The following is a 25,112-nucleotide window of genomic DNA, read 5'->3' as shown; positions in this document are numbered from 1 at the left end:
TCTTCAAGCGATGCTTATAAACATATGAAATCCTACGTTAATTGAAGTGCCCCTAGTCTGAAGAGACTTTTACAATGGGACGAAATGTAGGCTTGACTTATGTGTAGAAGGGTGAGAGTTGGTGATTGCCTTGACATTTATCACTTGTCTTTCTTCTCACTGTCAAATGGAGGCTCTATTAATCAAACCATTTTTTCGTCTAGGGGCATTGGCCTTGCTTTTACCAGGCACACTACTTTTTCGTGCCCCTAGTTTTTCTTCCAATTTTTCATTAATGGGCATTGACCTTACTTTTACTAGGTACACTGCTTTTCCATGCCCCTAGTTTTTCATTCTTGTTGCTTGAGGAATTGATCTAGGCAAGTTCAAGCAAATGCTGTTGTTAGACTGTTGAGTCTTCATCTTTTGCTGGCGCTCCTGATAATGCTACTCGAATGTCAGTAACTTATGTTTTGCTTCCATGTGAGGGTGAATTTACAGACTCAATTGGGTTGTATAATGAATACAAGTGCGTAAAGAAAGAATTGCTCTTCGTCATTCTAGGGCACTTAAATTAATGCGAGTGTTCATATGCAATAAAGATACTCGAAGATTGATGCAAGTGCGAGCAAGAAAATTTCTATCCCTTTTCTCACCTTATGATGTTCATTTGCCTTGTCTTTGACATGCCCCAATTTGGGGTGATTCTTTGACAGGGATAGGACAGAAATTTCACTAGTGTATGGGGCTCAATGGGGTGGGTGATAGAATGCCTCTCACTATTTTGGTTATTGTACCATTCGCGAGAGAACTCTTTACCCTGTAGTCATGGAATCTTCTGCACTTAGCTCACAAGTGTATAGATGGGGGACTGTGTGTAGGATATGGCTTGCCTGTCATCATTCTGACGCACCTCATCCAGCATGCCCAATCAATCTTGTATTCTTCAATTAACTGTCTATTCTAATAATTCTTAGTGGAATCAGTGACTTAGACAGACAAAATCATCATGCAAAATCCATTTGGAAAAGGCATGGGACATTTTAAATGTGATGGAGTTTGTACTCTCAGAACAAGTGAATGGTTTTGACTCAGAAAAGACCCTATTGACAACTTTAGGGGTTAACATAATGGTGTTTCCAAATATGTTAAATTTTGAACATCAAAAAGGTTATTCACAAAGAGGTGTCAATGGTTGTCCCTATTGATTAGGGATATGACACATGAATGATCAGCCAAGGATTGGGAATCTGATCGACCATCTCTGTTTTTGCCCTTAGGACGCCATTTCGCTTAGGAGAGCTTGACATGCCTTTCCTTGATTTGTTATTCGCAATTTTTACGGTCAAGTGATCCTGCAACAGATAAAAGGGATCATGTTAGGCAGAAGCTCTTTCAAAAGTCAAATAACTTGGAAGCGATACAACATTACCCTTCACTGATTTGCAGATGTTTGAATAGACTTGAAGTACGAGGAGGATATGAAGTCTTGTAATTTTCACTTCGTTAGGTCACATGCTCTCTCGTAATTTGTAGGCTACCAAGCGACTAACTGCCGCGTCAGGGTTTCGAACCCCCGACTTCAGACCATTTTGCTTCTTCCCAGATACCACTCGGCTAGAGGCGCCGATGGTGTCCGTAGGGCGCTTCTTTTTTCATTTGACCGAACTAGCTCCTGGACGACATGTCCTTTCATACCAAGTTAGGTAACTCGATATGGGTCACTTGATTTGCCCAAATCAACCATTAAGTTTGTTTCTTGAATCCTATGCTTCCTGTCAATAGGAGAAAATATGTCAAAAGTGAGTTCAGATACTAGGAGTATTGGAAATGATACCAAATTACTCTTCCCCAAATTTTATATTTATTGACTCTTAGGGATACTTGAATGTCAATGACGGCCTTTTATCTTTGACACAATTCGACATTTCTTTCAATTGGCCCTTCTCATTCGTGGCCATGTATGATCGATGGTCGTTGATTCATCTTCAACGCCTTCCTTCTGTGAAATTTTCTTCTGTCTTTGACTATATGACCATTAGCAACATTGAGCAAAGTCGTGTATTTCAAGCTTTTATGAAATCTGAGATGGACAATTAAAACCTCCAATTCTCTGATGGCAATTACTTCTTGGGAGAGCATGCGTCTGGAGCACGAAGTGAGGTTTCTAGGCCCTAAGTCATCGTCTGAATAGGGCCTAGAGATCATTTCAACTATCTGGATTTTCTCCCTGTTGACAGTAGTCAATTCAAAGGAAGATAAGAAATTTCTTCTTTGTGCTTCTTGGCTCGTTGAAGCTGGAAGTCTCATCAATGAACTCGCGACATCCTGCCTTGAGCTATCATGTTATGCATGCTTCAAGTTCAATAGTATGCTTGTGCCTATTACGTCCCATCCTTCGTCTCCTGCAAATAGAAGAGAGAGGACGTCATTTTCGATAATATGTTCAGGGAATATGACTTACCCTTTTGAAACGGGATCTTTTCTATTTACCCCTGCTTTCTTGAAAGGGTGTCTTCGAATTTGGCGAGTTCATATGATGTGCCAGCTTCAAATGCTTACTGTCACACTAAGTCAAAGGGGATGATATTCTAAGACACGAAATGAGTAAGTCAGAAAGACAAACATGTGTAAATTTAACATCTTGTTTTGACAAAAGCTTTTGGTAATGAGATATTTTTCTTTCAAAAGTATATATCTTTGGGGGGAAGAAAGCATGAGGAAGCCCAGCCCTCAGTGTTCTCCTTGGATGATATTTTCTTTTCATGGTTGGATAGCATCACCGAGCTGGTATGGTGTGTCTCCTCATGCCCTCAAAATGTCTTCAACTTTATTTAGTAATAGGTGGATTTGCATTTTGAAAGAGTGATTTCGAAAGTTAGTTCCTCAAGTGGAACTGACGTTGAAAACAAAACAAGCTAGACTTAAGAAAAATGTACAGGTTCCCACGTAGGGGAATATGCAAGGAACTTAAAAAAAAAAAGGTTCTGCTAGAGCGGGCCTACACCCATTTCCCCTTACAATCCTTTATCGATGGCGCCAATGAAAAGGTCTCTAAACACAGTGGTCATGTCATCTAGCCCTTCTTTCTTTTTTCTAAAAGTGGTACTTCATCGCCTGAATAATACCCGGCCTCTACCCGCCCTTGATAAATGCCAGTGGTATGTGCTTTGACATTTTTTATCCGATTGATTTTAGAACTGAATATTGCGTTTACTTTGTCGGTGTGATCAAGGAGCGGATTGCTCTAGAATGAGAAAGCTTTAGTGTCTAACAGGTTTTGGATTCGACTCTTAAGGGCGAAGCACTCATCAGTCGAGTCCCCTACTTCTCCCATGTGATAGTTGCATTTTTTTGTTCGAGTTATAGCTGGAGAAGTTTTCTTCGTTTGGTCACTTTGGCTCAGTCGAGAGGAGGTTCTTATTCCGGAGGACTGCCAAAACTTGTGATGGAGATCCGGGAAGTGGAGTAAATTGTCTCCTGTTGCTATAATGCTGGGACGGCTGATGTCTGGTGGTCTGTTGTTGTCCTGTACTTGTTTGAGTTGTTGGAGGATGATTATGGGTTGCATTGACATTTACTAAGGGTTCTTTATCTTTCTTCATGATGAGCCTGCTCGTGGGTGTAGGTTCAGTGATCCAACCATCCCTCAACCCTATCTTGATTTGCTCCTCCACTGTAATGAGTTGGTTACCATTCGATTGCGATGCTCATAGGCGAGGGTTTTGATAAATATCTCTTTCAGCTCGGAATCAGTTGGACTAATTTGGGCGGCTAGATTTCTCCGTCTAATGGAATACTCTTTGAACGATTCATACTTCGTCTTCTCGGTACGCTCAAGATCCTTGTGAGAAGAGGTAATATCCATTATGAACTCATACTGCTTGAAAAATGCCTCACTCACTTCGCTCCATGTTTCGAGGAGGTTTATGTTCTTCGTGATGTACCACCTCAGGGCAGGGCCTACTAGACTTGATTGGAACAACTGGATCATCAAGGGTGTATTATTGGCGTGTTGGGCCATCTGAACTAAGTACATTTGCAAATGAGTCATAGGGAAAATCGTGTCGTCATACTTTTTAAATTCGGGCATTTTGAATTTTTCTAGCATTGTGGCTTTGGAATAAATAGAGAGGTCCATTAGAGTAGGATCCTAGAGGTCTTGCAGTTGTTTCAATCACTCCTCAAGCTTTTCGAGACATTTGTCATGCTCAGTTTTAGGCAAACTGTCTGGTTTAGCCTTCTCAATTGCGGTTTGGTGTGGATCATCCTCCAATTCAGGCATGTTATCATCGGTATCTCTTCCCTGATCACCTCGGATGGATGATTATGGTAGTAACACTTTGATTGAGGCTGGGGCAGGAGCCAGTTTGCCTTGGATGGAATCTATCTGCTTTGAGAGCTGTTGAAGCACGTTAAAGACTTGCTTCATTTCGCTTTCCATGACCGCAACACGACTTGACACATTCTCTTCAGCCATTCTTGCTCTTCCTTTTGAGCGAGTCTGGATCGGCGAACATTGACGTTTCGTGATTACCTGCCCATGAATAAACAAGCATGTGTGAAGACAAGGCGTAAATAGGGAGTCAATCCATGATGACGATCTAATCCTACTCTATTTGTTTATTCATGAAAAGGTAGAGGATTTCCTAAGCATGGATTGAAAAAAAAAAAAAGGCATGTGACATGTTAGCATGGACTAAAAAGATATTCAATTTGAAAGGCAAAGAAAGCATGAGTTGCAACAAATTTTCAAAAAGATTTCTATCCCTTTTTTTTAGGCAAATGAAAATTCTTGCAGAAAACACCTTTGTAACATGCTTGAGAATAAAAACATCAACTAAAAGTAATTTCTTTTGCAAGAGTTTTTTTATTTTTTTTAATTTTAAGAAAATTATTTCCAAATTTAAATGACCGTTGTATTAAATCCTAGACTAATCATGGACTGCTCAATATATGTAGGAAGGTAAGTAAATTGTAAAGTACACGAAAAAAACTTACATCACGCGAGAAAAGTGATGACAATTACATAGACATGCGCATGATATGTGCAGCTCAATTTCTAACTAAGAAGGTTTGATGAAATTAAAAGGGTGTCCACCCGTCGCAATCTCGCGTTAGCAACACACCCCTTTAACCTCGGCTAAAGAAATTTGTGGAAAAGAAAGGCAACCTCTAGAACGCAGTCTCGCGTTCAAAGCCGTATCTTTCTTAACACCATCCTAAATATTTTATGGCGGCCCAGGTCCGGTGGCCGGGTTGTGTGTGTCATGTGTGGTGCTAAAACAATAAAGCATGCCCAACAGTTTATAATCACGAAACATTATGAAAAATAACCCTCTAAGCTACTGACCTGCATGAAAAAAAAAAACAAATACAAGGCAGTAAAATGCTTAAACAAGATAAAATGGCTTAAGTCCTCAAATTCTCCCTTGCGGAGTCGCCAAGCTGTCGTGACCTCTCTTTTTTTCAGCACCCGATCGGGGCGAGCGCCTTGCGAAGGCTAATGGTTTAGCTAAGTTTATTAAGCATAGCCCGGACCCTCCCAAGTCCACCAATTCAAGACTTAATGGTTTGATGTTTTTAACCTGTGAGTTAATTTTAAAACGGAGTTGCCACTAATTGATTTGGAGTGGGTCGATTAGAAACCCAAGCAAAGTATCGGGAGAAATACTCGCTCCTGCGCAATAAGAGAAATTAGGATCGAGGACTTGATTACAGTAGTTAATCACTAATGCCCTTTCGGTACCTAATCTTGTTTAAGCCTAAGGCTTTTTGGATTTTTCAGGGGTTTTCCATGCATTTGTAGAAGAAAAACATTTTTGGATCATTTTCTCATTTTTGGACATAAAAGCATTTTTTGATCTTTTTTTTAAATAAAAATCATTTTTTGGCTTTTTTGGGAAAATATGGATATTTTTTTTTGGTTTATTGGAAAAATATTTTTTAAAATATTATATAATAATATAATATTAAAATGCGAACTGGGTCGGATCTCGGGTTGGGTCTGACCCGATCACCCACTCGAGATCCGGATGGGCCCGACTCAGATTTTTTGATTGCTTTTCCCCCCATTTTTAGAAAACAAGGCCTGGCCCAAATATAAGCCCACTTCTCTGAGGCCTGTGCAAATTTAGTCCATGCGTGACCTAGCCCAACTCAAGGGAAACCTTACCTAGATACCGACCCGCTTTTGACCCGGTTCATGGCCGCAGCATGCTTTGCCCTACTCTTGCATCATCCAGCGGAGACGGCGACGATGAGCGGCGACAACTTGGCACGGGGACAGTGATGCTGACAGATCAACGATGGGGGGAGGCACTGAACAGGCGGTGGTGAGGAATCGAGGAGAACATCTTGGTCCGGAGCTCACGCAAACCCTACGATCATGAGCTTCGGCACGGGCCGCCGGGTGGCAAAATAGAACCCTCTTACCAGAGGTCGATGGCAACGGTAGCGGCGGTGGAGTCAAGTAGGCTCGTTGGCTGTTGGAGCGAAGGTGATGACGGCACGGCAAGGTTCAGGGACGGCTTCTCTCAGGGCCCGTTTGGTTCGGTTTTGGGGAAATGCCCTTGGCCAAATGCAAATATCTTTAAGATAAAGGGGTTTTCAGGAATGCTTGGACGTTTGGCAAATTACGCATTGGAAAGTGGTTTGTGTAAAAATATCGTTTGGTAAAACTTATTACAAATGGGCTTTTGCTTTTAATTTAAAAGAAAAAATCTGAAAATCAAATCTGGCAGCTAGCAGTGCCGGACAGCCAGATCTGGCCTCCCAACAACCAAATCTTGCGGCCTAATTCATGCAAGCCAAAGGAGTCGGAGCGTAGAAGCAGGGAGTCGATGCGGTGCTACTCGTGCTCATCGAAGGGGATGGATCTACCGCAAAAGAGGAAGGCGTCGACGGTGGAGGCAGAGGCGGCGGCAGGGTCTATGGAGAACTTGAAGTCAGGGGCGTCCCAGAATGGCAGGGCAGGAGGGCCGTCGGGTTGGTCAAGGGGGGTGAAGGCCAGATCTGGCCTCCGGACGGCCACATCTAGCGGCCTAAGGCCTGGTTCTCGTGAGCTGAAGGAGTCGACGCGGTGCTGCTTGCGCTTGTCAAAGGTGATGGATCTGTCGCAGAAGAGGAAGGTGTCAACAGTGGAGGCGGAGGCGTCAACAGTGGAGGCGGAGGCAGCGTCGATGATGGAGGCAGAGGAAGAGGCAGCGTCGATAACGGAGGCGGAGGCGGAGGCGGCATCGATGACAGAGGCAGAGGCGGAGGCGGCGTTGACAACAGAGACAGTGGCAGAGAACTCGAAGAAGTCATGGGGAAGAAGGTGAACGACGCGTGAACAGTAAAGCTTGCATTGGGGGAATGCTGAATGCTCAAAGCTGCCCTACCCCAGCGTTGGGTTTTGAGCATTTGGAATGCCCACATTTCGCCAAATAGCATTCGAAAGTTTTGCCAAACATAAAAAAAATTGCCAAGGCCAAAAGCCCCTTGGGAAAGCCCAACCAAACGAGGCCTTAGATCTGCACCAGGACGACCTCCTTCTCCGACCGACCTCACTTAGCCCCAAATCTCCTCCTCTCCAGCCGAACTCCAATCAGATTTGGGCTCGCTTGCTCTCGGACCTCCCCCGATGTCTCTCGATGGGAAGCTATCAGAGCTTACGTGCCTTTGACCTTCCTCGATGTCGCCCCCCTTTTGACAGAGCTTCGGGCGCCTATTTATAGGCAAGGGAGATCCGGTCGACGAAGAATCTCGGCCGCCAACCTTCGACCTGCCGATCGGTTCCCCTCGACTGAACTGGCGTCCCATTCGACCTCCCTCATGCTCGGCATTGATGGAGTCCGAGACCTGTCCCTTCCAGCCGATGTCGGCCTATCCCCCTCAGTCGTAGGTGCTGCAGGTTTGCAAAGGAAGAAGACAAAGGGAAGAAGGAGAAAGGGGCCGGGCTTTTGGAGGAAAAGGGCTGGGTCGCGCAGGCTGGGTCTTGGCGGCCCATGCAAGAAAGAAAGGAGGGGCTGGGCTTGTAGGCCCAACCCTCCTTTGGTTGCTTCTTTTTTTTGTTTTCTTGTTTTTGTATTATTATTTTTATTTATTATCCGAAAATAAAGGAAATTAAGGCATAATTAAAAACCTAATCAAAATTTAAGTGTCAACAAGGATCACGTCTAGTACTTTAATGATTGTGCTCTAATAAAATAGTCTAAAGCGCCCCAAATAGACTCATCATCATGTTCGTATGGTACGACATCTCACTTTTCCCTCTAGGGCCAATCCTCAAGAGATCCTAGATGCTCATCGCACTATTCTCATGGAGGAGGTTGTCTCTTTTATGACGATTGACGGATCACTTAGGTTAGCTCTCAAAATCAAGCTTGTCCATTTCCATGACTAAAGGAATGGTGCTCTATCATTGCTACATTCATACTCCCCGTAGAAGCCCCACATCCATTGCCTTCAATAGTGGTCTTGTCCCCATCTCGCAGCTGTAGGCTAGATTGATTATAGTCAGATAATCGCGCCATTGAAGTCAGTGCATTTCACTAAGTTCCGTGACCCCGACTCTCGATACTCGATGACCATTGCATCATAAAAAGATAAAAAGTCTATTTATGATATTTTTTTATAAGACATACAATAAAAATGTATTAGCATACAATGTTTTGTAGAACAATGAATGGGTCCTCCAAAAGACTATCAAAATTTCCGCGAAATAATATGTTGTTTGTTGTCGAAAGAATCTTTGTCCCAAGGCCAAAATCTACATTAATTTATAATGGAACTTATGTGGTTAAAGTGCCAAATTTTTTACAGGATGCAAATCTAAGCCATTTAGTAGTGTGCCATGCATTAGAAGAAATTGCGCCTATATATTGTAGAAATTTCTATTGCGCAAAACAACCCGGCACAAAGAGAGTTTCTAGTGACTATTTATTTTATTTGTTATTCCCGCGCATGAAGAGATTGTAGAGGTGATTTTTACATCACTAAGTTTTACTAATTTCATATGTAGTGTCTAATAATTGAATTTGAATTCATACATAACCTCAAATCTTTCAAATTGAAAACATATGAATTTAATCATTGATCATAAAACTTACTAATGGATATCGGATCATGATGAGTTATATTAATATTTTACTATATTTATTATGATTAATATTATGAAAAACTACAAATTGATACACTTGTGATAAATTTATATCGACTAATTTTTTATCACACAAGAACCAAATTAATGCACTTACGACAAATTTACCTTTCATTTATTTTTGTTATATTTTATCATCAAATTATTGAGTTTGATAACAAATGGTAATTAATAGAGATACTAGTTTAGGATTTTACCCTTCGTATTATCGCAGATTCATCAGTTTGTAGTTTTTCTTGGTAGTAATTTAATTTAAAGACAACTAATTGAAAATAAATTTATCACAAATATATTAATTTTGGATTTTTTGTAATAAAAAAAATCAATTTTGGGTAAATCTATCACGTGCATGTTATATTTAGAATTTTTCATGATATTAAATGTTTATAATAAATTATAGTTAAATAATAAAGAATTTCTTTATAGCATCGTTAGCATGAGTTGCTCCAAACGAGGAAAGCCACCTAAATGTCAAACCGTTTTTCCAACGTTCAAAAAGCCGATGATGTGAGTTCCTCCAAACGAGCCTGAGACAAATGAGTGTCCCGACTTTACTCGAGCATTCGGCTTCTAAAAAGTCGTAGTGGGTACGACTATCACTCCGTCCACACAGTACATGGGGCAATAATTGAAGCGCAAAAGGCCGAAATCCCCTCCGACACATGATTGCAAAAAGAAAGAATGCACAAATGTAATAATTCGAACTCATTTTCACGTGTAAATAACATATGATTGGGGACCATTTTTGTGGCTAGGCTATTTTGCTTACAAATGCAAGCCGAGAAAGAGTCGTTTTACTATGATTAATAGGAATTACAAGATAATCAAATTGAAACATTTAGCCACTTAGTACTCAATGTGTTTTCTTATAATTATCATCACAAATCTTCTAAGGCTTTATTAGCGTAATAATTTTCTGATACTGTGAGAATAATAATTTATTGTGAGCCATAAATTCTTAAAAAATTGAGTCCAACAATAATTTATAATTATTTATTATATAATTTTTGTGGTCCAAAATAAATTTTGATTCTTATAGTAAATTAAAGATGGACACACAATCATTTTTCAATCCTCTACGATGAAAGGACAATTCGTAATACTTTTAGGAGAAGCTAATCACACACCAAAAAATGTTATTTACTGTATCTAACCACACGAAATAATTTTCTCCATCTTAAAGGGTGTCGCGACCCGATCTCGCCGCCCCTCGAAATGTATCCAAGGATGGGAAAGGTCGGGTTTAGGGATACTTAATCTCAAAATCGTGAGCTCTCCCAAGCTCGTACCCCGCGTGACAGTGGATTTATTTATGCGGTCTAATTGTTTAACAACCTAAGAATATAGACAGGAGTCGCCACTAGCCTCATTTTGGGGGTCGGCTAGAAACCCAATCGAGGGTCGGGAGTGTTCCCTCGATTCCTACGTAACCAGATATCTAGGTTCGGGGACTTAGGTTACGCTAATATTGCTATCAGCGCCCTTTCGGTACCTAAACAGCATGTTGTGTTTTTCCTAACATGTCCATGCATTTCTTTTTTTATTTTCAGGATCATCAATTATATACTAAATGATCATGCGTGGTGGATTATTTACATGCTATTCTATTAAAATTGCAAGACATTAAGTAAGCAATCAAGGAAAAGCCGTAAATCTATCGGGCAGTCCTAAAATATAAAAGAAAACAACTAAAAAGAAAAGAAAGAAACCCGCAACTCGTCGGGTTTTATACAATGCATGGAACCCAAGACATATGTCGGGAAAAAGAATATTACATGGCAACAGTCGGAGTGGACATCGACCTCCACCATCTTCACGCCTCCTTCATCTTCGGGATCCTAATCTAAACCTAATCTAAGAAACCCATAACTAGGTATATGCAGTGCAAGGAAACAAACATCACAAATAAAATCAAAGCAATTGGGGTAGAACCCATGTATGATTGGCTCTAAGAAAAAAGCACAGAAATCAAGCACTTTATAAAGAGCAACTTTCATGAATGGAATTTCCTGAGGCATATCAAGTTCAAGTAAAGTCAAATTCATGGCCGAAAAGCAACAATCGCTAAAACATGCAAATCAATCATAAGCAAATCAAAGAATGATGCATGACAACTGATTTGTTAAGTCACCTAATCAATGCATGAAAATCATGAAATTTGAACATGACGTAGGGTTAAATGTGAAGAAAAAGTTTGATTTAGACATTTAACCCTAAATCCATGTGCAAAAGGCCACACAAATCCATTAACATTGATATGTGACTCGTCATTAGGAGCAAAATGCATAACAATTTAAATTGCTACATGTCAACTTGAATTCTAAGGTTACTTCACCTTCAAAATTCTCAAATTTTAGCATGGGATGGATATGGATATTATGGACAGCTTTCATTAAGAATTTATCCTCAAGATCATTATGTATAAGATCACACAAAATTGGTAGACAGTCAAATTCATAGAGACAAGACAGCACTGCAGGTCAAGACAAATTCAGACTTCAAAACTTGATCTAAAAAAAAAAAAGAAAACCAGGGCAAATGATGGGCAAATTGGACAAACTAGGCATCGTTAGAAAGCTCAAGGTGTCTTTTACGAATTCTATTAGGTGACAATTGCAATTTAGCTCTTTTTCTAGCTCAAGCAAAGCCATTTGTATAAGTGGTCAAATCAGATCATAACAAGCAGAACACATCAGCAGATTAGTGCTCTTTGCAAGAAGCATCAGGCAGGGAAAATGATGGCCAAATTGCACATATAATATGTCTATAGAAAGCTTGTGAAGTCTATTACAAATCTCTAGAAGACATTAAGTCCTAATAACATCATCTACCAATTCATATCAAGCGGTTTACACAGAAGGTCATCTGAAACAGAGAAACAAATATTTGGCAGATTCTGGACCTAACTTTGGACAGGCAAAAACCATATTAAATGAAGTCCAATTAGGGCATTCTATAGCTCGTTGGAAAGATAATCGAACCATCTTCGACCTCCATGAAGACTTCGAACACAGAAAACCACAACAACCAGCTCATATCAAGTCATTTGCACAGAAGGTCATTCAGAACAGAGAGCAAGTCAGAACACCAAAATTTTCCAGAAAACTGGCGCTAAATGCCGAGCTATTTTCAGGTAGTAAAAGACATCGGATCAGAACGTTCTATGGGTCGTTGGAAAGGTCTTTGAGTCGTCTTCAACTCTCGTGAAGACATTGAACACAAAAAACCACAGCAGCTAGCCCACAGAATCCAAGAACAAAATTCAATAGAAACTCAGCAAATAGCAAGCGTGTCCAACAATCACAGCAGCAGTACTTCAAGTTAGAATTTCAGAACAGTGTGTATATTTTTTAGATGGATTCGAGCTGACAAACAAATTTCATTTGGGGGCTTTAATACACCAAATCAAAGCTTAAGATGTGCACGTCAAACTTCTAGCTCGTCACTTCACAAGACAACGACATTTAAGAGTTCAAAATAGAACTAACAGGAACATGCTCATCCATATTCAAAAATCACAGCATCTAACTATAATCTGTTCCAGATCATATAAGCATTGATTTTAACTAGATTTGCAATGCATCCTGGCCCCGAACTTTCGTTGTCGATCATGAATCACGACACGAGAAGCTCTCGCCTCATCGGATGATATTAAATGGAGTTTCATCGCACCCACCTCGGTCCGTAATGAATCGGCCAAGAACTGACCTTCTGAGATGTCCACCATTCAGTGACAATGAAGTTGCTATTTAACAAAAAAACATGTACTGAAATCAGTGGAGGATCTGAATCTAATAACACTCTTACCGAAATAGAAAAGAGGAAACCAAACACTTAGCTTCGATTTTGTTATTGGAACTCCTGGAAAATGAAGAACGCTGGCCTTTGATTCTGTGATCCTCGAACTCATCGAATGAACGCCTCGGCTGCCGATTTGAAGATGGTGTACGCTTCTTTTGAGTTGCAATCTAAACACGTTTTTCTCAGCTTCTTCTTCAACAAAATCAGTGAAATTAAATGTCAACGGAATCTGCTGAAATCAGAATATTTGCGCAACAAATGTACAAGTAAAGATTGAGAAGACTCAGCTCAATCTTTATTCTGCGATTTTCTGGAAATCAGCACATCAACTACTCCGAAGCATCTTTAGAGATTTTGATGATCAAGTAACAACGAAGAACTCCTTCGATCTTCATTTGTTCCGTCTTCAATCAAGAGAGAGACCGACCGAGAGACAAATCCAGAGAGCGAGAGACAGATCCTGAGCGCGAGATCCAGCCAGAGAGGAATCGTCGGAATCTCTCTTGCGCGCGAGACTACCGGCAAAGTAGAACAAAAAAACGATTGGAAGCTGTCGCCGCCGCTGCCGTCGCTACCACCATCGCCGATCGGCTTCGGAGCTCGAAAAGGTGCAGATGAGGAAGTCGAGATCCTCAAGCCAAAGAAAGAGACCGATTTCCACCTTGAATCGATTCGGCCGTCAAACCCTAGCTCGCTCTCCGAGATGCGGAGAGAGTCCGAGAGAGCGATAATCCCCTCAGCAAGAGAATCCGTCCCCGAGCATCCGCACGCGCGAACGGTTTTTTTAGAGAGAGAGAGAGAGAGATCGTCATGAAGAGAGAGCGGGAACGAGAGAGCGTCTCTCAGAGAGAGAATCCGCGCCAGAGAGCCTCCCCCTTCGAATGCCCCCTCCTTCCTTTTCTATTATTTTTTTATTTTATTTTTTATTTTTCTCCTTTTTCTTTTTCGTTTTCCTTATTCCTAATTTTTTCTTTTCATTTCATTTCATCTTTTTCTTTTTCTCTTCTTTTCTTTTTTTTTCTGTTTTCTTTTTATTTATATTTTTTTGGCTCTTTTTTTTTTTTTATATTTTTGCAAAATTGATGATTAAAATGTCGACAAAAATCGGGTGTCAACAAAGGGCGTATAATATTCCTAGCTTATGAAGCGAGGACACGTCTCGCCAATTCATACATGTAGACCATTCCCTTGATAATACCATTCTCGACTGGATCTAGCCAATCGAGTGCAAATACAATGGATTAACCCTGAGCATCAAAGCTAGGAGGAACTAAATTCTGAAAGAAAATGTAAGTATATAATAATAGTAATAATTTTTTACTATTTAATTTAAAAAGATCGAAGACCTATCACTACTTGCGTTCGTTTCCGGAAAATGAACCATCTCCAGGAAAAACATTTTCCCGAAGTTATTTTCCAAGGAAAATGGCTATATTTTCCAAAGTGTTCTGGCTAATACTTAAATTTTGAGTGGAAAACATTTTCCACCGTTCGTTAACTAATTTCTTTCTTTTTTTATTTTTTATTTTTATTTTATTTTTCCTTTTCTTTTCCTTCTCCTTCCTCCTTCCTCCTCCTTCCTCCTTCCTCCGCCGCCGCTCCTCCTTCTTCCTCCTCCTTCCTCCACTGCCGCTCCTCCTTCTTCATCCTCCTTCCTCCTTCCTCCTTCCTCCGCCACCGCACGCCCGACGATGGCGAGCCGACCAAGGTCAGATCCGGCCGACCAAGTCCTGATCCGGCGAGCTCGCGGTTCACTAGACCTCTGGCGAGCTCGGGTGAGGCCCGAGCCCCGCCCAGCTCGCCAGATCTGGTGAGGCCAAAGCTCCGCCCCAAGCCGGCGAGGCTCTGCCTCGCCCGATCTGGTGAGGCTCAAGCTCGCCGAGCTCGGGCGAGCTGGGCTTCCACAGATCGGGCTAGGCGAAGCCTCGCCAGCCCGGGGCGGAGCTCGAGCTAGCTTGCGACCGCGACCGGTTGCCGGTCGCCGGCCACTATCGGGGCCGGCCACCGGCCAAGCTAAGGAAGAAAAATGAAAAGGAAAGAAAGAAAAAAAGGCAGAGGAAGTTATGGAAAATGTTTTCCACTTTTCAGAAGTGGAAAACATTTTCCTTAGATTTGCATGTAAATTTTATTGATGGAAAATATTTTTTGAGTTGTTGATTTTCCGTGAAACGAACACCGGAAAATCCAAAACATTTTCCCTAAGTTATTTTCCGTGAAACGAACGCAGCCTACGTCTTAAAATATCTAGTGTTGTTATTTACTCCACGAATGGGAGACAAACCCCGCGGACAAAAACTTATTTTCCTCGAATTTTGATTCTTTACTAGGAAAGATTTCTTCACAACAAGACTTACAGAAAAACAACAGTTTAGGTGGAGATCGTAACTGTGCTGGCGCTGCCCAAATCGCCGCCAACCCCCAAGGAGCTCGTGACCAGGTCGGGAACATCCACCTCGCTCGACCTGGCTTTAATCGACCGGATCAACTCGGCTAGGGCCGATAGGGACGACCCGCCCTCGCTCAGCGCGGCGGTCGCGGCTTCTTGCTTGGCCTGGACTCGATCCCTTATCGCTCTCCCTTTCTCCGATCGCATCAGTTCATTCACTCGCTCCTCCAGCTCACCCGCCGAGACGAGCCCATCGTCTTCCTCCGACTCGGTCACGGACAGAGCCAGCTTCATCTCCTCCACCAAGTAGACCCTATTCAACTTATGCTCCGCGTAGAGAGGCCAGGCCAGCATGGGCACGCCATGACACACCGCCTCAAGCACGGAGTTCCACCCACAGTGCGTCACGAACCCGCCCACGGAGCCGTGGCTCAGCACCTCGACCTGCGGGGCCCACGACTCCACTATCATCCCCCTCCCTCTTGTCCTGTCCACAAACCCTTCGGGCAGGAACGAATGGACGCGCGGCTCGAGCTCGGCTAACATGCGCCGAGCCTCGTCGTGAGGCGGCGGGACCCGCACCACCCACAAGAACCGCACTTCAGTCCTCTCCAACCCGACCGCCATTTCCTTCAGCTGCCTGGTCGAGAACACACCCATGCTCCCAAAGCTCAGGAACAGTACGCTCCGGCTCGGCTGCGAGTCGAGCCAAACCAAGCACTCTTGCCTCTCGTCGCCATCTTTGGTTCCCCCGCCGGTAGCCACCAGTGGCCCGACACAGTATGTCGGAGGAGTGGCTCCGTCCGGCACGCAGAGGCCATCCCTTAGAGCCTTGAGAGTGCTGGCTTCGAACGAGTCGAACGTGTTCACGATGAGACCGGTCGATTTAGCCATTTGAACCGCCGTCTCCAAGAAATAGCTATAGACCTCGAGTTTCCGATTGCTGATGGCCATGGGCATGTCTCGGGGCGAGACTGGAGGGAAGCCAGGGATCTGAATGGGCACGTTGAGGTCTTTGAAGCTCTCGGGGTACTTCACTTGGAGAGCAGGAATGTAGAGGAACGAGGCCAACCCGCTCGCGCCGGAGGTGAAGTAGTAGTAGGTGGGGATGTTGAGGGAGGCGGAGACGCCGAAGGCGGCGTTGCAGAAGAAGTCGATGACGAAGGCCTTGACTGCGGAGGACTTGGAGAGAGAGACGAGGTTCTCGTGGAGCGTTGGGTTGTGGAGGCGGACGATTTCGAAAGTGGAGAGGATGAAGTTGGCGGGAGACGAGGAGAGGTGGTCGGAGTTGGGGAGGGAGATGGCGGGGAGGTGGTGGAAGGTCATGGACGGGTGGGTGGCGGAGACAGCGTCGATGAGGTGGGTGTCCGGAGGTGGGGTGGAGAGGAGGAGGACGGTGACGGAGAAGGAATGGTGGTGGTCGAGGATGTGCTTCCCGAGCTCCACCATGGAGGCGAGGTGGCCTCTTCCAGGTGAAGGGTAGAGGAGGATGGAGCCGTCCATTTGGTTGGTCGAGAGTAACGAATACGACAGCGGAGATAGGGCGGAGGAGGAAGCGGTGGTAGAGACGCAAGAGACTAGAGTGGTTGCGTTGCTGTTCGTGGGCAGGTTTAGCACATGGGCCGTCATCATTTTACGCATCAACTAAGTGGCGCAAAACGACAAAATCCACTCGTGGTGCTTACAGTTTAATATTATTGTTTTTTTTTTTTACCCAAAAACCCTGTACAGCTTAAGAACCAGCTGAAGAGAACCAAAAGCGACGCTAGCGGAAAACCCACCACCTTGACGTCACGCTTAAGATCCTGTGCGTTCTATGGGATTTGAACTCTTCCGTCCTGGATAGACGTCATGGAAGCTTTTATCTAGCTAGGCCACCATAGGCGGTGGTCTGTTTAATATTATTGTTTATCTAAGAAAAGCAACATTTTTTTTTAATCCCACCTTGTTGTCGGCAAGAGCGACATTTTAATTTTGAAAAAAAAATTGATTATAAATGTTACCGAGCAAGCTCAATTTATCAAGAGTATTTTTTTTTTTTTTTTATAACTCGAGAACCTCGTACAGTTGACAACCGACGGCAGAAACCTGAGGGGATGCTAGCGGATGAATCACCACCCCAACATCCCACGTGAGACACCAAATGCCTCAACTAGGTTTCGAACCCCTCACATTTGGGGAATGATCAATGGAGCACTTATCCAGTAGAGCCATCGCGGCGAGTGGTCTCAATTTATCAAGAGTTAATACTCTAAAAAACCCCAAACTGATACACATGTGATAAATTTAACCCAAACTATTTTTATATTATGAAAAACCCCAAACTAGTAGTACACCCGTAACAAATTTATCCCGAATGATCATAAAAAAAAACTCTAAACTGATACATTTATGATAAATTTACCACAAACTAATTTATTCAACCGCAAAAAGCCACAAACTGGTAAATTTATGACAAATATATCATCCGCTAAATTGGATTAATACCACAAAAAAAAATCACAAAAATTGTGAACTGTAACAAACGGAGCGTAAAATCTCAAATTGATATATCCAGTCAACTATCATGTGTCATTTAACTTAATAATTTGATAGTAAAATTTAACGAAAACTAACATAAAGTAAATTTGTCACAAGTGTACCAGTTTTAGGTAAATTTGTCAAATGTATACCAGTTTGAAGTTTTTTGTAGTCAAAAAAAATAGTTTAGGGTAAATTTGTCACAGATACCAATTTGGGGTTTTTCAGGGTATTAACCCATTTATCAAATATCTATATAGTGGAACTTTGAAGAGATCATTTGAAACTATATATTGAACACATTTCGTAGTTCTTCATAATAAAAACTCTTCAGCAAGAATTAAGAAAAGAATATATATATTTGTTTGAAATGATTTAGCTCATGATAGATTGACATAATATATTTTTGAACCACAATCACATATTTATATTAATGATGCATGCCACGGACATCTGAAAATCATATACATTAAGAGTAAGATAGACCATAAAAAATGTTTGCATTCACCTATATACAAAAGGCTTGTTTATAGCTTTGAATCATCTGGTATCCTTGGATTTACTGAATTTTTCTATCCATGCTATTTGATTGGAAGAGGCAGTATTATCGTTTACTTTCGGAAAGCACCTCTTCGTAGTATTTATTTTTGTAACAATAATATGTCAAATCTCATTTAAATGTGTATTTTTCTTAGATACAAACTAAGGATGATTAGATTTATAACTACTGACTAGCAAGTCCACGATTTCACGACGGGTTCACGCTCCTTGATTATCTTTACATGTACAGGTTCCTCCCACGTTACATCTCGTTACCGCTAACCTTCTTGATATGATTGTTTAAATGACTAAAACAAAGTTTCCAGCGTGTCAAAGCATATCCAAAGCTGATAAAGTATATTCCTTGTCAAGATAAGATTTTATTTGACCACCCACCTGGATGGCGTTGCTGGCGGAGAGCTTCTCCCCCTAACGCAAGAGGAGGAGTTCGATTCCAGGCGTCGCAGAGTGACTTATCCGGTGGCACGTGTGTGATACCTAGCACGTGTTACCCCCAGGGTTTACCTCCCGTTATCTTGGGCCTTTCGGACTGTCCGTGTTAGTACAGTGTACGGGTTCCCTGAGTCACCCAAAAAAAAAAAAAAAAAAAAAAGTGCTACAGTATTCAAATTTTTAAAAATTGAGTGCTTCTTATGGGTAAGTTACAAGAAAATATTTATCAAAATTCAGGTGCTTACACATTCTTTTCTTCTAAAATTGTCAACTTTATTAATGGGGGCAAAGATCTGATGTCTAAAATGATAAAGGAAAATACTTTGGCAACCGTCCCCGGTCATCAAACCAAATAACGGCCTATTATTCACCGACTATTTAATTTGCTTTTGGGTTTTACGTTAAAAATGGCAAGGAAGAGAGTAAAAAAATTAACATAGATAGCTCAAAAGATCAAATGTCCCTTACCGTGCGATGCTATGAAGTTCTACACATGTCTGCACAGAGAAAACGCACAAACACTCACTTCACCCATTCTTGATTAGGCTGACGAAAAATCTGGCACGCCCTTTTGTTTTTATAAGGAAGAATTCTCGCGTGCAATTAAGGAAAGAACAAGCAATTCTGAAGTCCTTGTTTTGACTCTAGTACAAAAAGCTCAAGCAAAGATTTCTTAGATTTGTGATTCATTTCGACAGCCCTATTAATACTAGCTATATATACAAAAAACTTAACTACAAAGCAAAAATAACGTGGCAATTCTCTTGTTGGGTTCCTGAATTTGACTCATTCGTCTACACACTCATTTGTAGTGTGTGCAACCTATATTATAAACTAGCTTGATATATCCTTATATAATATTCTCATTAAGAATCCCTTTAGGGATATTTTCGCATATTTGAGGTGAAAATTTCACTGCACAGGACCTTTCTTTTCTTGCTTGTACGCAGTAATAAGAGCCAAGGTTTTGCAGTTGCTGTACTTATGCATGGAAAATGAGGATAGAGTAATGCTGCTGCACATACTCACATTCATATCAGAAGTGATTTACAAACTCTTGAAGAAAATGCAAATTGAGAATTAAGCAAGTAGGCCATAGGATAACATAAACTTATAGTTTGCCACGTCCAAGCAATTAAACAAATCACAACAATGTCATCACTTGCATCACTCATGAAGATGGTTAATGCTAGATATGCTAACAAGTGGCAAGTTACAGTGACCTTTTCAGTCAACAAGAATATGTTCAATAGTCAACTCCAGCCTGTCACGTAAGTTCAGAATCGAATTTTTGTAAACAATCTGAGCATGCTGAGGGATTAAATTGATGAGGGTGGTGATAGGCCCGAGCAACTTTGGGCCTGTAACAAGACTTTGGTCGGCCCAAGTTCGGAGAATTGGGGGCGGTTTGACTTTGGCCCAAGAAGTCGACCAAGATTTATAAGGGTTTTTGTTGGTTCTTTTGTTCGAATGGATTTTGATGACCTGAAGTAAAATTTGTTTTGCAAATGAAAATTAACGTTATTTATCATATATTTCTAAACATCAGCGGCAACGTGAACTTTTGCAACAGAAGAATTATAATATGTAAGAATCTATAGCAGAATAAATGTTCGAATCAATCGATTTCTCACCATTATGTAGGTTTATTCCTTATTAAAAGAAAATAAAAGACATAAAATTACAATATCTATTGAATTATAAGGTAATCAATTGCAATATTTTGAGCACGTGAATCAATAAAGTGAGATCGAAGATAAGAAGGTAAATCCCCCTCACTCTCGAAAGCATAAAGCTAACACGATAGCATAAATTCCCTTTTTCAATAGCTTTCCTCATTTTGTCAAAAGTTTCAACTGCCATCTGCTTGGTGCGGAAAAAACGAGGAAGCCTTCTGTTTATATTATTTTTTTAGTGTCAAATATTTGTTTTTCTTTTATCCATTTTCTCCTCTCTATTTATGAATAATGAGATCTCCCAATTCTATATATTTCACTTTCCTTCTTTACGACATTCTCTCTTTTCTTTTCTGTAACCATTTATTATCTATCTCTTATTTTGTTAAGAGTTAATGGATATCTTATCATCATGACAATATATTACAAAGAAAATTTGTCCAATAACTTATAAAATGATGCAATGTTCTATTGAATTTTTTTCTTTGGGTTAGAAAGGGTCGGTGACCCTCGTAGGCCACCAGGCCATGGGCGAGGCTCACTCCTACAAACAATGAGGTCTTGAAGGCCCTCAGCAAGGGCGAGGCCAATGCCCAAATCTGGCAAGGGCCTTCACACAGTTTAGGCAAGGCCTCCACAATGGGTAAGGGTTGCCGGTGACCCTAATCAACACAATGAAAAAAAAAAAAGCAAAGTAAAAAAAGAAAATTCAAAAATTAAACTATATTAAAATTTTCAATTTAAAAAAATACGAAATTTATGCACATCAACACCGGATGTATCACATAGGACAACCGACGTCCATATTAACGATTTCCTACCAAAATTAGTCAAAAGAACTTAATTGGCAAATTTTCAAAAAAAATTTGAATTGAATTAGCACAAATGCAATAGGTTTATGATTTTTTTGAAAATTTCACAGTAAAGAAGACATATAAACCTTTTGTCTTGATTGGTATATATACAAAAATGACACTATCATACATCATTTGTTTGTGAAAACATTTTGTTATATGTGGCCACAGATGGGACGTTTTGAGCATGGAGTCATTTGTAAAGACCCTTGTTTCAATTGTTGTCCCTTGCTGTTGTGGACTCGGTTTACATTTATAACAACGTGACGTTGCTAGCTTATGCTTCGATTAGGACTTTCAAGCCTATGATCTAAGCTTTTACCTTTTGATTCCTTCAATCCATGCGCTAGTCCTTAAATTCGCATGGCGATTGGGGTTGCAGTTAAAGAGATGATGCGTGTACGAGCTGAGTGGACACCCGCTGGAGACAGTCCAACGACCAGTTCACGAGCGACATCGCGAGAGAGACCCGTGAACGCGCATCGATTTCAGGGAAGACAACAAATCAAGAAAAGACGGAAATCTCACCTTCGGACAAAAACATCATGAATGTGGAAGACGACTGCACATCTTCTTGGCTTTTTCGCTATAGCTTTAGCTCTTCGTGGATCGATAGTGAACCCGTGACCTCAAATTCTTTAAATTCTTATAATCATGGAAAAATAAATAAGTTGTGGGGTCATTTCTAATTAACACCTAACCAATAGGAACTTATCATTTCAGTTTAAAGAGAGAGAGAGAGAGGGAAAGGACGAGACCCACACGATCGTCTTGACAGAGTTGCTCTTGGCTTGCACAGGAAAGGAATAATTGCTGGACAAATTTAATACCTAATTGGGATCCACCACTTTCATGTCCACGAGGTGCAAATTTGCTTGTGGGGTCAACATGCAGATTTATGTGGTAAAAAGATTTTCAATATGATTACGATACTCTTCGAGCCTCGACATTTCTTGAGGTTTGTCCTCGCATGGACCCAATCCATCGTGAGCCAGGAGAATCTCGAGTATTGATATTGATGGCTCCACGTAAAATTTCAGTAATTGCACAACAGACACGACGTAATAAACCAAATTACAACATGCAAAATCGACCTAACTTTGTCTTTGAATTTTAAAAGTTGCTCGCTTTTCCATGTCTACTGGATTCTTTGATCTAGCCATGGTGATTTATGTTTGTTCCATAAATCTGGTCCATGCAAAGCGTTTTTTGTAAGATTGATGCTTAAAAGCTTCAGTGAGAAACTTATCCCCGATAACGGGAATTGACACAAGTTATAAAGCAACGGAAGCAATTAGAGGAGCATATGAAGATCTGATAGCAGTGTAAAATCGGAGAGAGCGAATAAGAAACAGAAAAGAAGAAGGGCAGTGTCTTATTTTTTTCTTGAAGACGATAGATGACGATGATGATGAGTAAAGTAGAGTCGCAAATTTCACTTCTTTGATCTCGAAACCCTTCGCATCAGAACCAGCAACCAAAGCACGCGATAGAACATGAAGAACCCGATCAGAATGTAAATGTTCGTCCACCTCTCGCCCTCGTGAAGCCCTCGCTTCTGCAACACGTCCCTCCCGGTCACCATGCATGTCTTGTTCTCCTCGTACCAGATCAAGCATCTTGACACGAGGCACGAGTACTCGTTGATGAGGAGCGCGTCGAGTGCGTACTTGTACATGGAGAAGAAGTACATGAACAGCCAGTACTTGGGTATGCTCTGCTTCGAAATGAAGTAGCCTGAGAAGAGGAAGAAGGCCCCGAGGAATGCCGTCACTAAAGACGTCCCGGCAATGTAGTTTGGCGCAATGGAGCTCAAGAACAAGACGAAAGAGTTCGCCATCAGGTTAATGATCCAGATCACCAGGACAAAGTAGGCGAAGGCTTGCCATGAGGCGCATAGGCCAACAAGAAAGTACATCGAGGCCGAGTATATAATAGCCACGGCAAGCAAGTAGGGCAAGAAAACGAACGTGTTCGCTATCAAGTAGGATGAGAGTCGATAGACTCCGCTCGAGGTTTCTTGCAAGAGGATGGGCCTTTCGTTGATGAAGACGGGTAAGGCTTCGGTCGTGGAGGAAAGGAGGAAAGTGAGAGTGAAGGCGAAGAGGCCAAACCTCTTTTCGATACCTTCCTTGTTGAACCCTATGTTGATGTAGATGGTGCCGAGGACGAGCCCTACGAGGAGGGCTTCGATGGTGTTGGTCAGGAGGAGCTGTCTCGTCCTGTAGATGATCTTCCACGACCTGTTGTAGAGTATCAAAATTTCGTCGAGCCTCGAGCTCTTGTATCTAATCTTTGGTATTTTGTGATGATGATCGGAAGGAGTACTAGTCTCGGAGCAATGAACCAGTGATGGAGGAAGTGACTGCGGAAACTGTGCGAGCGTCAGGGTTTTGTTGTTCTCTTGGAGCCGGTTCAGTATTTCCATGGCGTATTCAAGGGCATTAAGCTGAGGTGGCACAGTGAAGCCAATGGAGAGCAAGAAGCTTTGGAGCTCGCAAAGCGTTCCATGGTGGACCACCGACCCTTTTGAGAGCAACAGAATTCTGTCAATAGTGGAGAGAATCTTGAAGTTCGGCTGGTGGATTGACAAGATCACGGTCCGGTGACGCGAGACGGCGATCTTCTTGAGGATCTGCATGACATTGAAGGCCGAAGTGCTATCCAGCCCGGAAGTCGGCTCATCAAGGAGGAGCACCGCCGGATCGTGGAGGAGGCTGAGCCCGATCGAGACACGCCGCCGCTCACCTCCCGATAGGGCATTCCCGAGCCGGGTCTCAGCCAGGTGGCTCAGCCCTAGCTCTGTCAGGAGAGTGGACACGACTGTTAGGAGCTGTGATTTGTCAGGGATGAGCAGCCGGGCGGCAAAGATGAATGTCTCGGAGACGGTGAGTAGCGGGAGGCATACGTCGTGCTGGGGGACGTAGGCCGAGAGTTTGCGGAATGTGGATGGGTTGATGGGAGTTGAGTTGAGGAGGAGGGTGCCGCGGGTGGGCGTCACTCGAGCCGCCAAAATGTCGAGGAGGGTGGACTTCCCCGCCCCGCTTGGGCCGACCACCGCAAGGATTTGGGATGGGTAGGCGACGAGGGAGATGTCGCGGAGGATGTAGGTGGGAGGGGATGGTTTTGTGCATGGTTTGAAGGCTAGGAAATGATGGAGGGTGTTTGTGATGAAAGTGTTAGACTTTCTGTATGAAATGGAAGAAGCTGTTAGCTCGTAGAGAGCAGGTTGTGATGGCGGTGGTGTGGTGGATGGAGGCGGAGGAGCCGGTGGCGGTGCTGGTGGTGAAGTTGAGGGTGGAGGTGAATGGTCTTCCATGGAGAAGAGTTGGTGGAGATGGAGGGAGGGGCGGGCACATGAGAAGGAGAGAGATAAAAGGGGAGGATTTGTGGACAATAATTTCCATGTGTCGTGTTTTGGGAGTATAATGCTGGTGGGGATATGAAAGAGATTGGCATTGAAAAGGTTCGAAGGTATCCACGCCAGATATAACTCTAAAGGACTAAATATCTATAATTGGGACTATGGCCAATTACAATCGTCATGTTCCCCCAACAGAACTAGAACACCCTGTGTCCTCTCAATTTCGTAAACTCAAATTGACATATGATCTTATAACAAAAAATTACGAGATTTGTGGTCACGCTGCATTTCAGACGTGACATGTCATTATTATAGACTTCTAAATTCTAATAGTTCCGTTGCTAGAATAATGTCTTGAGTTTAACCCGTCGAACGAAATCCAATCATATGAAAGTGA

General features: G+C 42.2%; 2 protein-coding genes and 1 long non-coding RNA gene across 3 annotated transcripts; all 3 read right to left on the bottom strand.

The window, feature by feature from the left end:
• Positions 1–10,749: 10,749 nt before the first annotated feature.
• Positions 10,750–13,821, bottom strand: LOC120290146. The gene is made up of 2 exons (XR_005548001.1): positions 12,929–13,821; positions 10,750–12,824 (listed from the first exon to the last, which is right to left on the bottom strand). It is a non-coding gene; the product is annotated as an uncharacterized LOC120290146 (long non-coding RNA).
• A 1,336-nt stretch (positions 13,822–15,157) lies between these two features.
• LOC104448017 (UDP-glycosyltransferase 88B1) lies at positions 15,158–16,949 on the bottom strand. Its single transcript, XM_039307868.1, has one exon. It carries the CDS (start codon positions 16,947–16,949, stop codon positions 15,291–15,293), a length of 1,659 nt encoding a protein of 552 aa, XP_039163802.1. The 3' UTR covers positions 15,158–15,290.
• Positions 16,950–22,588: 5,639 nt separating this feature from the next.
• LOC104448008 (ABC transporter G family member 4) lies at positions 22,589–24,784 on the bottom strand. Its single transcript, XM_010061777.3, has one exon. The coding sequence runs from the start codon at positions 24,668–24,670 to the stop codon at positions 22,787–22,789; it is 1,884 nt and encodes a 627-aa protein (XP_010060079.1). The 5' UTR covers positions 24,671–24,784; the 3' UTR covers positions 22,589–22,786.
• Positions 24,785–25,112: the final 328 nt, after the last annotated feature.

This window comes from Eucalyptus grandis, chromosome 1 (assembly GCF_016545825.1).
Source record: "Eucalyptus grandis isolate ANBG69807.140 chromosome 1, ASM1654582v1, whole genome shotgun sequence".
NCBI classification, from domain to species: domain Eukaryota; kingdom Viridiplantae; phylum Streptophyta; class Magnoliopsida; order Myrtales; family Myrtaceae; genus Eucalyptus; species Eucalyptus grandis.
The sequence above is the reverse complement of the archived record's forward strand: the minus strand, read 5'-3'. Positions and strand labels throughout refer to the sequence as shown.